This window comes from Simochromis diagramma, unplaced genomic scaffold, assembly GCF_900408965.1.
Source record: "Simochromis diagramma unplaced genomic scaffold, fSimDia1.1 OVJJ01000516.1, whole genome shotgun sequence".
Taxonomy (NCBI): domain Eukaryota; kingdom Metazoa; phylum Chordata; class Actinopteri; order Cichliformes; family Cichlidae; genus Simochromis; species Simochromis diagramma.
In genome coordinates, this window is record NW_024386938.1 from 947,380 (window position 1) to 961,016 (window position 13,637).

Genomic DNA, 13,637 nt, shown 5'->3' on the forward strand with positions numbered 1-13,637 from the left:
TTAAAGGGACTTTCTTAGTCCATCTATTCTCTTATGTTTATCCAAATCCCCCAAAGGAAGCATTGTTTTACCAGCAGGCATGTTTTCAGATGTCTGCTGCTGTATTTTTTTAAAGCCCTGCCCCCATTTCTTCTGGGGGCGGGATTTCCTTTTCCCAGGTCACCATAGTAAATAAAAATGCTTCTCAGTGACTTGCCTGGTTAAATAATGAATTACATTAATGTGATGTACTATGTTTTTGTACAAATTGGTCTTGCACAGAAGTACAGCCCCGCTCTAGTTCAACTTCAGTTGATGTCTCTTCAACACAAAACAGATTTTTTGAACATTTTTGGATTATTTGATAGCTCTACTTCATTTTGAAGGTTTTTAGCTAGTTTGGAGATCAGAAATATACAAAAAGTAGCTTTTAAGTACCTTGTATTTTTCATTGATTATATGGTGATTTATGATACAGGGTTTCTTTGAGCATCAGGGATGTTGGCTAGTTGGTAATCCTGGAGGGATATTTTCTCTATCCCTTGTTTCACTATACCCGGCTCGCAAACATTATCAGTGGGGTGTGTGATTATTGATCACACGATGAGTTTCTGTTGTTTATTTTGGTATAGATGTCGGTCTGTTAATTAGACTGAGCTCAATGTTTTGATTGTTTTTCCTGTCTTGCTTCTGTGGATCACCTGTGTTTCCTGGAGTCGGTCGGCCATCAGTCTAAATGAAGAGAGTATGACTGACTGGAGCACAAGAGCAGTGAGGCAAATTATAGGAGTGATTTTCTGTAGTCTGTGACACTTTATGAATATATGGATGAACAGTACCAATACTATAGTTACCCACAATCAAAAGGCGGCAGCAGGAAGAAGGATTACCTTTGAGAAAAACAATCCAGACGAGTAAAAACTCATCATATGTATATCTCGAGATGATGTGCACCATGTCCTCAAAAAGTCTGAAGAAACTGGACAAGTGGAGGACAAAAGAAGAAGTGACGGGACTGAAAACCGATGTACAGCAGATGAACAGCATCTGGAAGTCATGTCCTCAAGAAACAGGAATAAACCAGCAAATACTAAAGCACAGTTCTGTGCATTTGAACCTGTGGTGTTGTGCATTCATGTCAAAACTGATGGAATTATGAATTCAGAAAAGTACTATCAGAGTTTAATCCACCATGCAATACTGAAAAGTGTCTGATTGGTTAAGCCTTAATTTTTTTCATCAGGGCAATGATCCCAAACATGCCAATGCAGAAAAAAAGACCTGGATAGAGGAACTATTCCTGAAGAAACAACAAGAAAGCTGCCTAAGAGAGTTCAGGCTGTGTTGGAGGATAAAGGGCCTCACACCAAATATTAACTAACTAAATTGCGCAAACTCGGTTTTTGCCTCATATACTGTATTTGCATGTTTGCTTAAATGGCTGCACTTATTTTATATTTTTCTTACAAAACATGAAGAGATGACTGGTGGCTCAAGAAGCAAAAAAAAAACTAAATAAATTACTGAGGAGGAGATTCTTTGGCAGGATTGAAAATCATGAAGCCAGCCAACCAGAAGGTGGCGCTATTCGGTCACAACACAGTCAAACTAAAAGCCTGTTTCTAAAAGACCCGGTGAAGAAGACCAGACGCCAAAGACGAGAACGGGAAGACGTGACTGTCTGAGAGACTGAAAATGGCTTTGAGGGCATGTTTGAGGACCAAGCCGGGTTTAACAGGTAGGTTTGGGAGTTTCGGGGGAGAAAGTCCGAGTTTGTGCGTCTCTATTTCCTCAAAACACACCGAGCTCCTGCTGCCGACGGTGCGCTGCAGAAACTGGAGCAAAGGTCGCAGCACTTGTCTCTTTATGTCGGTGTGTGCAACTCCACTCACCCACAACACGGGAGCTGAGAGCGAATACGAGGCTGAACGTGTAAAGAAGCGTGTGTTTGTTATGTGCTGCATGCCAGCTGTTAGCTTTAGCTGTCTGTCACAGAGGCTCCGGAAACAAAAGCTCATAAGAAACTGTTTTTCTGTTCATTAGCGAAAGAAAAATGTGTTTTCGTGCATCATTTCAACTTGGATCTCTTCAAACTATTAACACGACTGCACATTGATACGTATTATATCAAGTTCTATAATAAGTATGCTACATGGCTGTTTCCTGTCTTTTGAATGCGTGTGTTGCTGCTTTGTGACCGATGACTTTGAACTGAGCCAGTGTGCTGCGTTCCTGTGCAGGTCTTCTGTCCCAGCTCTCCTGCAGCGGTCATGCTGCTGCTCGCAGGGCTCCTGCGCTTGTTGCTCAGCGGAGCAGCAGCTCCACCTCACAGAAGATCAAAGTGGATTTTGACCAGAGCTCAGGTGAGCATTTTGCTAATACGACTGTGCAGGTGAAAGGATGCTTTGTAAATGAGACATGAAGTACAACTGTGAGTTGTTCTAAATATTTAGGGGAAGGTTATGTAAATACAGATGTGTGGAAAATTCAGCTGGCTCTGCCTGTAAGTCTCTTGTCCCACAGACATTAACTCCCCCGTGTTTAACTCCAGCCGGCACATGAGGCAGTTCTCCAGCTGTAGCATGTTCAGCTCGGAGCTGAGCGAGCACCACGATCACCAGGGGGAGTTGGAGTCGGTCTGCTGGACTAGAAGAAGCCAAATTACATCAAGGGCAGCCACAACAGAAATACTCTGACTGTTAACAGACCTGTGACTCACCAAAGCTGCATTATAATGAAATTAAATAAAAGTTATTGTCCAGCATAAAAGGAGCATTTTTAAAAGCTGAGGCGCGTAGCAAGCTTAGAGCAGCGTGATGGATAATGCAAACCCAGCAAAAAAGCAACTGTGTGACTATTTAAAACAACAGTTGATGCTCGAGGCTATTAACCAACCCAGGGAGGTGTAATACACTTCGATAAAATCTTCTTCTCCATCAGAAAAACAATGTTAGTATATTTATTATGCTATAATAAATATCATCTTATATATTACTCACCTCCCAGTCTGACTGCGAGGACACAGAGGTGGGAGGGGCAAAACCTGGCAAATCAAATATGTGGATCTGGTGCTGCGATGACTGACTGAGCCCATAAAGTCATCAGGAAAGTGTTTACTGAGGCTAGGAGCTTCTCTCACACTTTCATAGGGCTGTGTCATTGATATTGATGTCCACAGTGCCGTGTAGAGTGAAATCCAATAACGTGGGCGATTAAAGTAGAAAAGAATTTATCAGCGTGGTGGCCCCCAAAGCCCCTCCTCTCACCACATCCAGAGCAGAGCCAAGCCTCTGGGAGACCGCTGAGGTGAGTTTCTCACATCACTGTCAGTCCAATTAAAGTGTTAAAGCTCCTTAGCGGGTGGATACACCCGTATGAATCAATATCCTCTCACCCCATTGAGTTAATTAGTCGGATGCAAAGTGCAGCAGGCCGGCGATCGCTCAGGTTGTTTGTCTTTCCTCTCAGGGGTCACTAATTTGAGTTTAATCCAGTGTGACCTCAGCTGCCATCATCAGCAGACACAAAGCATGCAAAATCTCCATCGCAGGTTTCCTGGCAATCACTGCAGCATTCAAGTGAATGATCATCGCCTCTGTCTCTGCAGGTGTGGCAGTGATGCACATGCAGAGTCCTCCTGTCAACAGTCTTAGTTTAGAGTTTCTCACTGATGTCTGCATTGCTCTTGAGAAGCTGGAGATGGACAAGAGCTGCAGAGGCCTCGTCGTCACCTCGGTACAGTTAAAGCAACTTTGTGCAGATGGACTAACATCTGTGTTACAGTGAAGTCTTTCATGTTTACAGTTCCACAGCTGAAGTTTGAACATGCTAAGTATAATGACAGTTTATCCAGCGGGTTTAGCTTCTGGATGTGTTTTACCCTGAAATCCAGAGCCAGCCCAAGGTGTTCTCAGCCGGGCTGGACATCTTGGACATGTATGGGAAGAGTCCAGAGCACTGTGCGGAGTTCTGGAAAGCTGTGCAAGAGATGTGGCTCAAGTTCTATGGCTCCAACATGATCACTATAGCAGCAGTCAATGTACGTATAGAACAACCCAGCACCTACCTCCACACTGTCTGCACCTCACACAAGGACAGGGTGGTGCATTCTGGGGGGCAAACACACTGAAATAAGCTTGTGGGCTTCTCGTTACTCATCACCCAGGGCTCCAGTCCTGCAGGAGGCTGCCTGCTGTCGATGACATGTGACTACAGAATAATGGCGGATAACCCTCGTTACAGCATCGGTCTCAATGAGACCAAGCTCGGTATTGTAGCACCTTTTTGGTAAGAAATTACACCAACACTAATTACAATAATAATTGATAGTACCAGCAGCAAGGTAGAAACACAATTACATGCATTAGTCTCATTTAAGCTCAGTGAATGCGAGAGGTTTGCGGTTAGCTTCTTCCTTGGTTCTCCTGCGCTGTAACGCCGCTGCTCATGTTGTGGAGATAAAAACAAAGAACTCATTCCAGTCTCACTGCGGTTCATCTTTTTGAATCGGGATCTGTATAATTTTGTGCCAAAGCCCCTAAAACCAATACAACTTCTCAGTTTAAAAACTGTTTTATTAACATTTCACACCCATCCTTTGTTTTGTCTTGTCACTGTAAAACTGCTCCTGCAGGTTTAAGGACACTATGGTAAACACAGTCGGACATCGGGCCACAGAGATGGCCCTACAGTTGGGGCTGCTGTACAGCCCTGCAGAGGCCTTGAAGATAGGATTGGTGGACCAGCTGGTGCGTGAAGACCAGGTCCTCACTACAGCCACTGAGACCATGACCAAGTGGTTGGCTATTCCAGGTATGCTAAACATCAGTTATACTTGTCATTTTTTCCACCTGTGGTGCTGCAACTTGGTCTGCACAATATGTTCATGTGTATGTCAGGTTATTGCTGCCAAAAAGATTCACCTGAGTCAAGATTTCTAATCTTGTTTCTATTCAAAATAAAGTAAAAAGTCTGACAGCTCTTTGGTCATTTGACCACATTTTGAAGTCGAGGTAAAAATGTCTCTGTCTGTCCTCTTCACTGCTGTGCTGCTCATATGTGTCATAATCAACACAGGAGAACCTAGAACAAAGTTTAATCGGTCGTCCTATTATCTCAATGCTGCTGTGGTTTTTTCAGTCAAACAGATGTTAGATGGAAATGTGTGATCACCTCTGTAAAATCAGACGTTTTGGCACGTTGAGGTTTTGGAGTATTCAGGCGGTTAATTCCACGGTCTTCACAAGGTCGAGCTACAACACTCTACAACAAACAAAACAAGCTACATGTCTGAGACTACAGGCTCAGATAGCATGTTAGAACTTGTCAACATTTCAAGACCAGACAAGCATGACTCATTTGACACCAAAGCGGACACGTTTGAACATAATGTTGCATGGTGCAGTCAGTGAGTCGATCATAAGCACGTCATGCATCTATCCAATATCGAAAGCTTTGCCCAAATTGTGCCACGATCCCTTCACAGCAGCCAACCTGCAACAGACGTGCTGGAAATGAAAAGAATCGAGGTTTTGCAGTGGCCCCGTCAAAGTCCAGACGTCAGCTGGATTGAAATGCTGCGACCTTATGAAAGAATTCTCCCCAAACCTCAATGAGCTGGAGTCGCACTATAAAGACAAACGGGCCAAAACTCCTCCGACGATGTGAGACTGAAAGTCGTGCAGTCAATAACGACTTTATTGCTGTTCAAGGTAGTTCTGCAGTCTACTGCATCATGGGGAGTAAAACCAGAGTTCCTGCACACTATTAAAGACAAGGAAATGATGTTTTATTTAAAGTAGATTTATTTGTGTAGCTCAGGCGGTGGAGCAGGTCATCCACTGATCGGAAGGTTGGTGGTTCGACTCCTGGCTTCCCCTGGTCTACGTGCCAAATATCCTTGGGCAAGATATTAACCCCAAATTGCTCTGAATGTGTGTGAAAGTTAGCTATGAAGCACTTAGAAAGATGTGCTTGTGCGAATGGGTGAATGCACAAGTTGTGTAAAGTGCTTTGAGCGCTCAGATGAGTAGAAACGCGCTACATAAGAACCAGTCCATTTACCATTTGGGTAATAAAATTGCAGGTAACATTTCCAAGGCAGGTAGGAAAAAAATGAGCTGCTATCAGTGTATGTTTGTTTTAAGGTGAGGTGGCACGAACCCGCATGTAGGGAGATGTAACCTCGTACCTCAGAAGTGTCGATATGGGTGTATTTCCATCTGTACAGCAGTATTTAGTACATCCTGGTACTTGGCAGGATGTGCAGGAGGCAGAGAAAGAGCATAAGCTTTCAGCACCTGTTAGAAATGTCACTTTCCCACATAAGAAATAAAAGGTGCTCCACAATAGTGCTGCAATTGAATATATTTTGCAATGAATTGAAGCCCATGTCAGTATTCATAGAAGAAATTGTATATGAATGCACAGCTTCCTTACATGTGCATTTGTTTCATTTGCAGATCACGCCAGACAGCTCACAAAGTCCATGATGAGGAAGCCAACCATAGACAAGCTGGCGGCTAACAGAGAGGCTGATGTCAATAACTTTGTCAAGTTCATCACCAAGGACTCTATTCAGAAGTCACTGGGGATGTATCTGGAGATGCTTAAGAGAAGAAAGGCTTAGAGAGGGGAAACATGCTTGCACACTTTGTAGCACCAGCTACAGATGTGATCTGACATCAAGCAGTGAGCAGTCTACATGTTTGGGGGATAAAACCCAGCATTTACACCTCAAGGTGTTAATAAAAACACTCGAGGTTAGGGTGTGACTTTTTGTTTTTGTTTGAAGAGCCGTACACTCGGGCAACCTGCCGAGCCTTCTCCATCACTCAGCATTACCTGCAGTATGCTTACGCGAGCAAACTGCTAATTGTTGCAAAAGAGTCTCAGTCACAAACGTTGCACATATGAAGAACTAACAGCAAATCTGACCTTTAGTGCATCTAAATGTGGCAAAGCCTTTGTCATCTCTAACAAATGTTTGGTTTTTACTGTGAAATATCCAAATAAATGTCTGGATTCATACATTAAATGGATTAAAGCGTGTGGTTCTCATTCATTATCACTGTAACTCAGACGTCTCTACATTCAAATGACAGCTGAGAATGTTAAAAATTCAGCGGACAACCAAATCAAAATGAATCTTGCATTCTTATAACAAGGAGCATTTTTCATTCTTTCTATGTTTGTGTTTTGGACAATTGAATCAATATACAACACTTCAAAAGGACCTGAGTGTCAGCGCAACACAATCGGCTAAACTTCAGGTGTGCAGTGTCTCCACACTTTTCACTGTCACGTCCTGTGTGTGACAGACATGAATGACATCTGCTGTGGTGCTCCCTGTTTTCTTTGAGCACTACATTTACACATTTAAGAGTATTACTCTTAAATGTGTTTGCATTTGTCAATGTGTGAGTCGTCTACTAAGCCTAAAGCTATAAGTCACTAATGTGACTCCTGGAAAAGTAAATGTTCTTTCTTGTAAAGAGATGAAATCAGCACGTGTATTCACTTTAATATTACATCCTCGGGGGGGAGGTTAAGTATTTTGCAGCAGCTGGGTATTGAACTGCAAACCTTCCAATTAGTAGAACTGAACTACAGCAACCCCAACTCAACTGTTCAGCCAGGACAAGCAGTGCTTGTCTAGTCAGTTATACCAAAGCATAAGTGATGTGCTTCTACATCACTGCCATCTTGAGGCTGCAGTCAGCTATCGTCTCTCCAAGCACACTTCTCTTGGACGCTATTAGAAACTCTAGTGTCTCTATTTCCCAGGCGTCTTTAGCTTTTTGTATGCAGACAACCTGATTTTCCATTTCAGTGTTTAAAAATCACAGGTTAACATATGTGGTGAACACATTTCAGCTTTACAGGAGTAACTGAAGATGACTGAAAATAATCTTTAATGAATACATTGTTTCTTCTTTTGTGTAGGGGAGACCGGGGACAGTTGTAACGTGGGTCAGTTGTAACACTTCCAGTTTCTCCAATCAGGGCTAAGTTTCAAATGATGTGACTCATCCTGTGCATGCCCAATTCAGTTCTGCTATCACATGTGAAAAATCAGCACATTTTGTCAAACACAGACAATTTAACACGAAAAAAAGTAATTTGTATGCCAAAAAGTAAGTTTTTCTACTTTATTTCAATTTGTAATAGCATTATCTGCTTTGCAGTTAAACTCATCAAACTTAAATTGTGTTATTTGTATGTCTATGGGGATATATTCTGTGTAGGTCTTTAGTGCTAATGTTTTAGCCGTTGGCTGTAATGTTAGCTAGTTCATGGCTATAGGAGTCTGGGTCAGTTGTAACAGCAACAGTCTGGGTTAGTTGTAACAATAATGCAGATGTTACAACTTACCACACTATTACTTTAACTTATATTAAACAAGTTGGGGCAACGACATCAGCAGAGAGAGGTTCACTGGTTGCTTTTGTATATGCGGTTAATGCCATTGGCAACACAATTCCTCCACTGTTTGTGTTCCCACACATACATTATGTCAGAGATGGACCAGTAGGAAGTACTGGTAGTGGAAATAAATCAGGATGGGTGCAAGAAACAGATTTCCTCATCTTTCTGAAGCACTTTGCAAACCACACCAAGGTAAGCCATGACAAAAAGTAATGGAATTGCGATGCTGGTGCACAACTACATTTTTTCAGCTTCATTGTTATGTTCAAATTGGTGCAAGAGCTGTAGGTTATAATGCCCACTGAGCCAATGAGGCCAAACCCAAGGAAGACCAACCAAAATTAATGAAATATTCAGTTGCAGAAAATTCCATAATTTGTCTTTTTTGGGGGGTTGGAATATGTTCAAAAGCTAGATTTCTGCATTCTGTCACACACACACACAGCTACATAAATGGCTCTAAGTGCATTCATGTGTTGAATAACAAAGATTACATGTTAATATTTTGTTAGTACCCTTATTTCATTGTGTTACATTTCACCCCAGGATATGTTACAACTAACCCAGACTATGGGGTTAATTGTAACATTTCACTCTTCGTGTTTGAGGCCACACCATGCAATGGGTAATTGTGCTGCAGAGAAAATAGCTGCACTATTTAATAGCAGAGACATGTAAATACTTTGCATTACATTTTGAATCCACTACCTTAAAAGAGCTCCAATTTACAGACAGAGATGTCAAACATGTTACAACTATCCCCGGTCTCCCCTACAGATGTATTACTCTACCGCTCTTTTATGTTTTTTCAACATTTTTGGCTCAGTTTTGCAGGTTAGTGTTTTGCTGTGTGTCTGAGCTGTTTTGGGAAATTAATTAAAAAACTTCAGTAACTCAAAACTCTGAAGACATTTAAGCAGACGAAGGAAGTGAAATAAAATACAAACGCGTTATTAAAGGTTTCCAAATCAACAAAGGGTCTCAGTAAATGTTCCAGACAAATGTGCTCCACTGCAACAAGAAGCCGAATTCTTTACAACACACAAGTTTTCAGTGAAATTTTTTTAGTAGCTTTATTGTGCATTTGCATTTCATGAAGCTGTGGCTGACAGTAGTCCCCAACTGAATGATCATTGTGCTGGCTGCAGATTGAGCACGATGTGTGGAAAGCTTGTGGAAGTCACGGTTCAAGCAACGTGAGCCTAACCGCTCAGCTTCACCTCCACGGGGAAGTGGTCGCTGACAGCCAACGCCTGAGAGACAGAGAAACCGTTCTTTTAGTGGCTCAGTTTGTGCTGCAGACGGCTTCAGTTTCCACAGGTTTCTTTCCAGTGCTGAAAAACTCAACGTGCCTGCATGGTAATGCCATCACTACAGTATACACTGCATTATGATTTTGTTTGCATCTCTGTGGTCGTTACTACAGCCACTGCTTTACAAAGTTGCTCGATTTTCTGTAGCTCAAAGCTGATATTAAAAAAGCAAAAGTGCTTTAAAACTGCATGATTTCTGATGGGGCGACTGCTTTGCCCTTTGTGTAGAATGCCTCTCTTCTGATTGGAGCTCAGTAAACATTTTGCTGACGAGTCTATGGTCTCAGTTGCAGTGAATACAGCATTATGTTAACTTTTTATATTAACGTTTCCATTAGTGTCAGCGGGGAATGAGGCAGGTTGTGCTTTTTAGTTCAAATGAATTCTTACAGAGATAAGGATTGAAATTCATCTGTTACCAGATCTTGTTTGAGATTCAAGTGCGTCATGTAGTTATACACCTTCGCACTATCTTTCACCACTCCTCTCATCATGTCCGCAGTGACCACAATCCTGCAAACACAGAAAGATGGTTAGAGTTTAGAGTTTGCGTGCACACATGAGAACGACCTGCCACAATCTGTCTACCTGTCGTAAGGGCAGACAGTTTGCGACACGGTAGTGTCGGCCGCATCAGTGATCAGCCAATGGAAAGTCTTGTCAGTGAAGATGCGGATCTGCTGCCAGTCAGACCCGGACACATAACTACAGCCTGCGTTGAAGTCACCCAGCAGCACGATGTCCTGCAGGGAGAGTAGTGTGAGTCGCATTTACCGAATGTGTGTTTTTCCACCAAATAAATGATTTTTACTTGTAGGCTGTAAATACATCATTGTTCCAGCGAGCGCGGACATCTGCCACCACGTCATAGAGAGCATTTAGCTCCCGAACAGCTGATTCTGGGGAAGTGTGCTGAGGGATCAGAGTAAAGTCTCTCACAGCTGCAGAAGAGAAGGGAACGAAGGAGAGTGTTGACAGTGACGGAGGCGCTTACACCGCATGAGAATGATAAAGGACTAGTGACTAACATGTCCCAGGAACTACCACGCACAAATGTTTGAATGAGGATCCACATCATTATCAGTGTGATGCAGAAACAGCTGTATAACTCGAGCCACAGCACCATACCAGTGTGTTTGGAGGAGAACATTACGACAAACGGCTCCCTGCTAAAGGCGTCTTGTCCAGTTTCCTCCGGGCCGTCATCATAGGTGTAGCTTTTTGCCACCGATACCAGCGCCTCCCTGTGGAGAAAATCACCACCTTTTCATTTGCTGCCAGTGTGTACTTCATTTCTAAACATGTCCAGTTGCTTCTCGGGACAAATTTATTATAGTTCTGCTTTTCCCCTTTTTTTAAATCACTTCTTCTGAATTCTGAGTGTGTATAAGATGTATGTTTATGCCAGAACAAAGACGGAGGATTTGCCGTTACATTACTTCAAACATGCCTCAAACACTACAAACATGCTGGAAATATACATTTTTTAATCAAGTTGTTTTGAATGGTTATTTGAGAAACTTATGGGAGGTTCTTTAACCCTCTGAGGTCTAAGTGATGATGATGATCCAACACCAATCCTGACTTTAACCCCGGGCAATGTGAACATGTCATTTTTATTTTTGTTAAATTGTTTGGCTTTAAGAAACAAAGAAAACAAACTATTCACATTCTGCCATGAAAAAGACTTTTTCCCTTTCTACAAAACACATATTTAGGGTAGAGCAAGAACTAAAAATGCTTTTTACACGGCATCACTGCAAAGAACCATGTTTTGTTGCAAATAGCCGCCCCTCCCTGAGCCTGGTTCTGTCGGAGGTTTCTTCCTGTCAAAAGGGAGTTTTTCCTTCCCACTGTCGCCAAAGTGCTGCTCATAGGGGTCATATGATTGTTGGGGTTTTCTCTGTATGTGTTATTGTAGGGTCTACCTGACAGTATAAAGCGCCTTGAGGCGACTCTTGTTGTGATTTGGCGCTGTGTAAATAAAATTGAACTGAATAAATATCATTTCACTGTGTGTAGAGTAGAGACTTATTTTTTTAAATTGCCTTTCATCGTGGTGCACCTGTAAAGGAAGAGATATCGCTCTTTATAGGTGCTCGCACCGAGAGGCTCGCTGACGATGTATTTGTACTGAGGAGAATCTCTGTGGGGAAACACAAACACACACTTTTATGTTTCCATACGTTTGCATTTCATGCTCAGTGTTACTCTGGATGTTCCATGTTCGGTGTGTGGACTCACTTGTTGACGTACTCCATGAGTTTTTGGGTTGCTGAGAGATCACTGTCTCTGACCTCTTGGATCAGAATGACGTCATAGCGTTGGACAATCTGCAAAACACACATAGAAAATGAAAATGAATCAGCTGACACATTTGTTTATATTTTAACTTGTACGAAAAAATTCACGTGTTAAGCTTTAGATTGTAAAGGCAACGCTACAGCTGTTGCACATCCAGTTATTTCATTGATCATTCCTTAAGCATAGAGGTGGGAATATTCTGGGAATATTCAGGTTTACTTCTGCAACAGGCCAAATCATCCAAAGCATTTCTCAAAATTCACTTCAAACTATTTCAAAACACACACACAAGATAACACTTCTGGATTGGTTTTGAAAGCACTCTGACCCAAATTGCATCACAAATGGGTGGATGTAAACATTTTGTACAAACTGTCATATCTACCAAAGAGGGGAAAGTTCCAGACCTTGGTAATGATGTTCATCAGGGTGGTGTTGGAGGCTTTGGTGTCTCCGAAGGATTTGATGTTAAAGGCTCCCAGCAGCAGCGAGTTAGAGAGATGCAGCAAGGTCAGAAAAAGCCCCAAAGTGCCCACCAAATGCATCCTACACCAAACAGGTTACATGTTAAAAATGACTTAGAAATCATATGAAACACTGACGTTTACAAATGATTTCATATTTATTTTACACGTATGTATGCAAATGACTTCCCAGGTTATCAGGTTAATAATTTCCAGTTCCTGTGCATTAAAAACCGATTTGCAGGCTGAAGTAAGGCCTTTCCTTTCACTCCATATTTTTCTGTCATAAAGTCCAGTTTAACATGGAGTTTAGTCCAAAACAAAGCGGCTCATGTTCCACCATCTGCTGAGAGCTCATGACATGAGAGTGAGAGACCAAACACCTGCTCCTCTGGATGTATTTTTGGCAGTTTATCTAACATTGCTATTTAGCGCGTCGCTATTTGCAGCATGTTGCAAGGCTTGGTAAAATATTATCCTTTTAGGACAATATATTACTCTGTTGCCCTGGTTACACCGTCCTGGCGCTGTTGTGGAAGACCAAAGGTTGCCAAATATGGAAACAGAGAGCTGCATTTATACTGTGATGGTTTGCATGTGCTGCTGAAATGTGTTTGTAAACGCACAATTACTGCAGGAAAAATGCACAAAAGTTACTGTAATGCTGCTGTAGCCTGAAACATCCACTCTAAACAAGAAACTGGCTCACAGTATTGCACCGAATACAGCTCAGATGTTTTTGTAGCGAGTGAGAGGTCCATACCTGCTCCTGTATGTCTGCACGGTGGAGACGCCTGAACTCGTGAACCTTCTGAAAGCTCCTGAAAAGCTTCTGAGCAGAATGGCGAACAGTGTCTCTTTTGAGGTTTTTATCTACCTGCAGGCGCATGTGACTGCAGGGTGCTGGGGAGGAGTACAGAGAAAAGGTGTGTTGTGGATGGGGTACAGATTTCAGGCTTTCAGGTTCTCACATCCCAAGATTGCAGTGCAACAAGGATAACGTTGCAACCTCAAATTCTTTTCTGCTCGTCATACAATAAAAACACTTCTGGATTGTTTTAACTTGCTGTTATCCTGTTTGGCATTTGTGTGAAGTTCTGTCACACTTCACAAATGAACTCAGAATGAGTGTCGCAGTGTTGGGATGACC

At 42.3% G+C, this 13,637-nt stretch overlaps 2 protein-coding genes across 2 annotated transcripts; one reads left to right on the forward strand and one right to left on the reverse strand.

Annotated features, from left to right (window-relative positions):
• The first annotated feature begins 1,585 nt into the window (after window positions 1-1,585).
• Window positions 1,586-6,858, forward strand: eci1 (enoyl-CoA delta isomerase 1). The gene is made up of 7 exons (XM_040037267.1): window positions 1,586-1,717; window positions 2,220-2,342; window positions 3,587-3,714; window positions 3,872-4,018; window positions 4,145-4,266; window positions 4,613-4,791; window positions 6,441-6,858. The coding sequence occupies exons 1-7, from the start codon at window positions 1,675-1,677 to the stop codon at window positions 6,605-6,607; spliced, it is 909 nt and encodes a 302-aa protein (XP_039893201.1). The 5' UTR covers window positions 1,586-1,674; the 3' UTR covers window positions 6,608-6,858.
• A 2,607-nt stretch (window positions 6,859-9,465) lies between these two features.
• dnase1 (deoxyribonuclease I) lies at window positions 9,466-13,316 on the reverse strand. Its single transcript, XM_040037269.1, has 9 exons — window positions 13,251-13,316; window positions 12,431-12,569; window positions 11,964-12,052; window positions 11,785-11,865; window positions 10,848-10,963; window positions 10,548-10,660; window positions 10,308-10,462; window positions 10,139-10,232; window positions 9,466-9,659 (listed from the first exon to the last, which is right to left on the reverse strand). The coding sequence occupies exons 2-9, from the start codon at window positions 12,566-12,568 to the stop codon at window positions 9,609-9,611; spliced, it is 837 nt and encodes a 278-aa protein (XP_039893203.1). The 5' UTR covers window position 12,569; window positions 13,251-13,316; the 3' UTR covers window positions 9,466-9,608.
• Window positions 13,317-13,637: the final 321 nt, after the last annotated feature.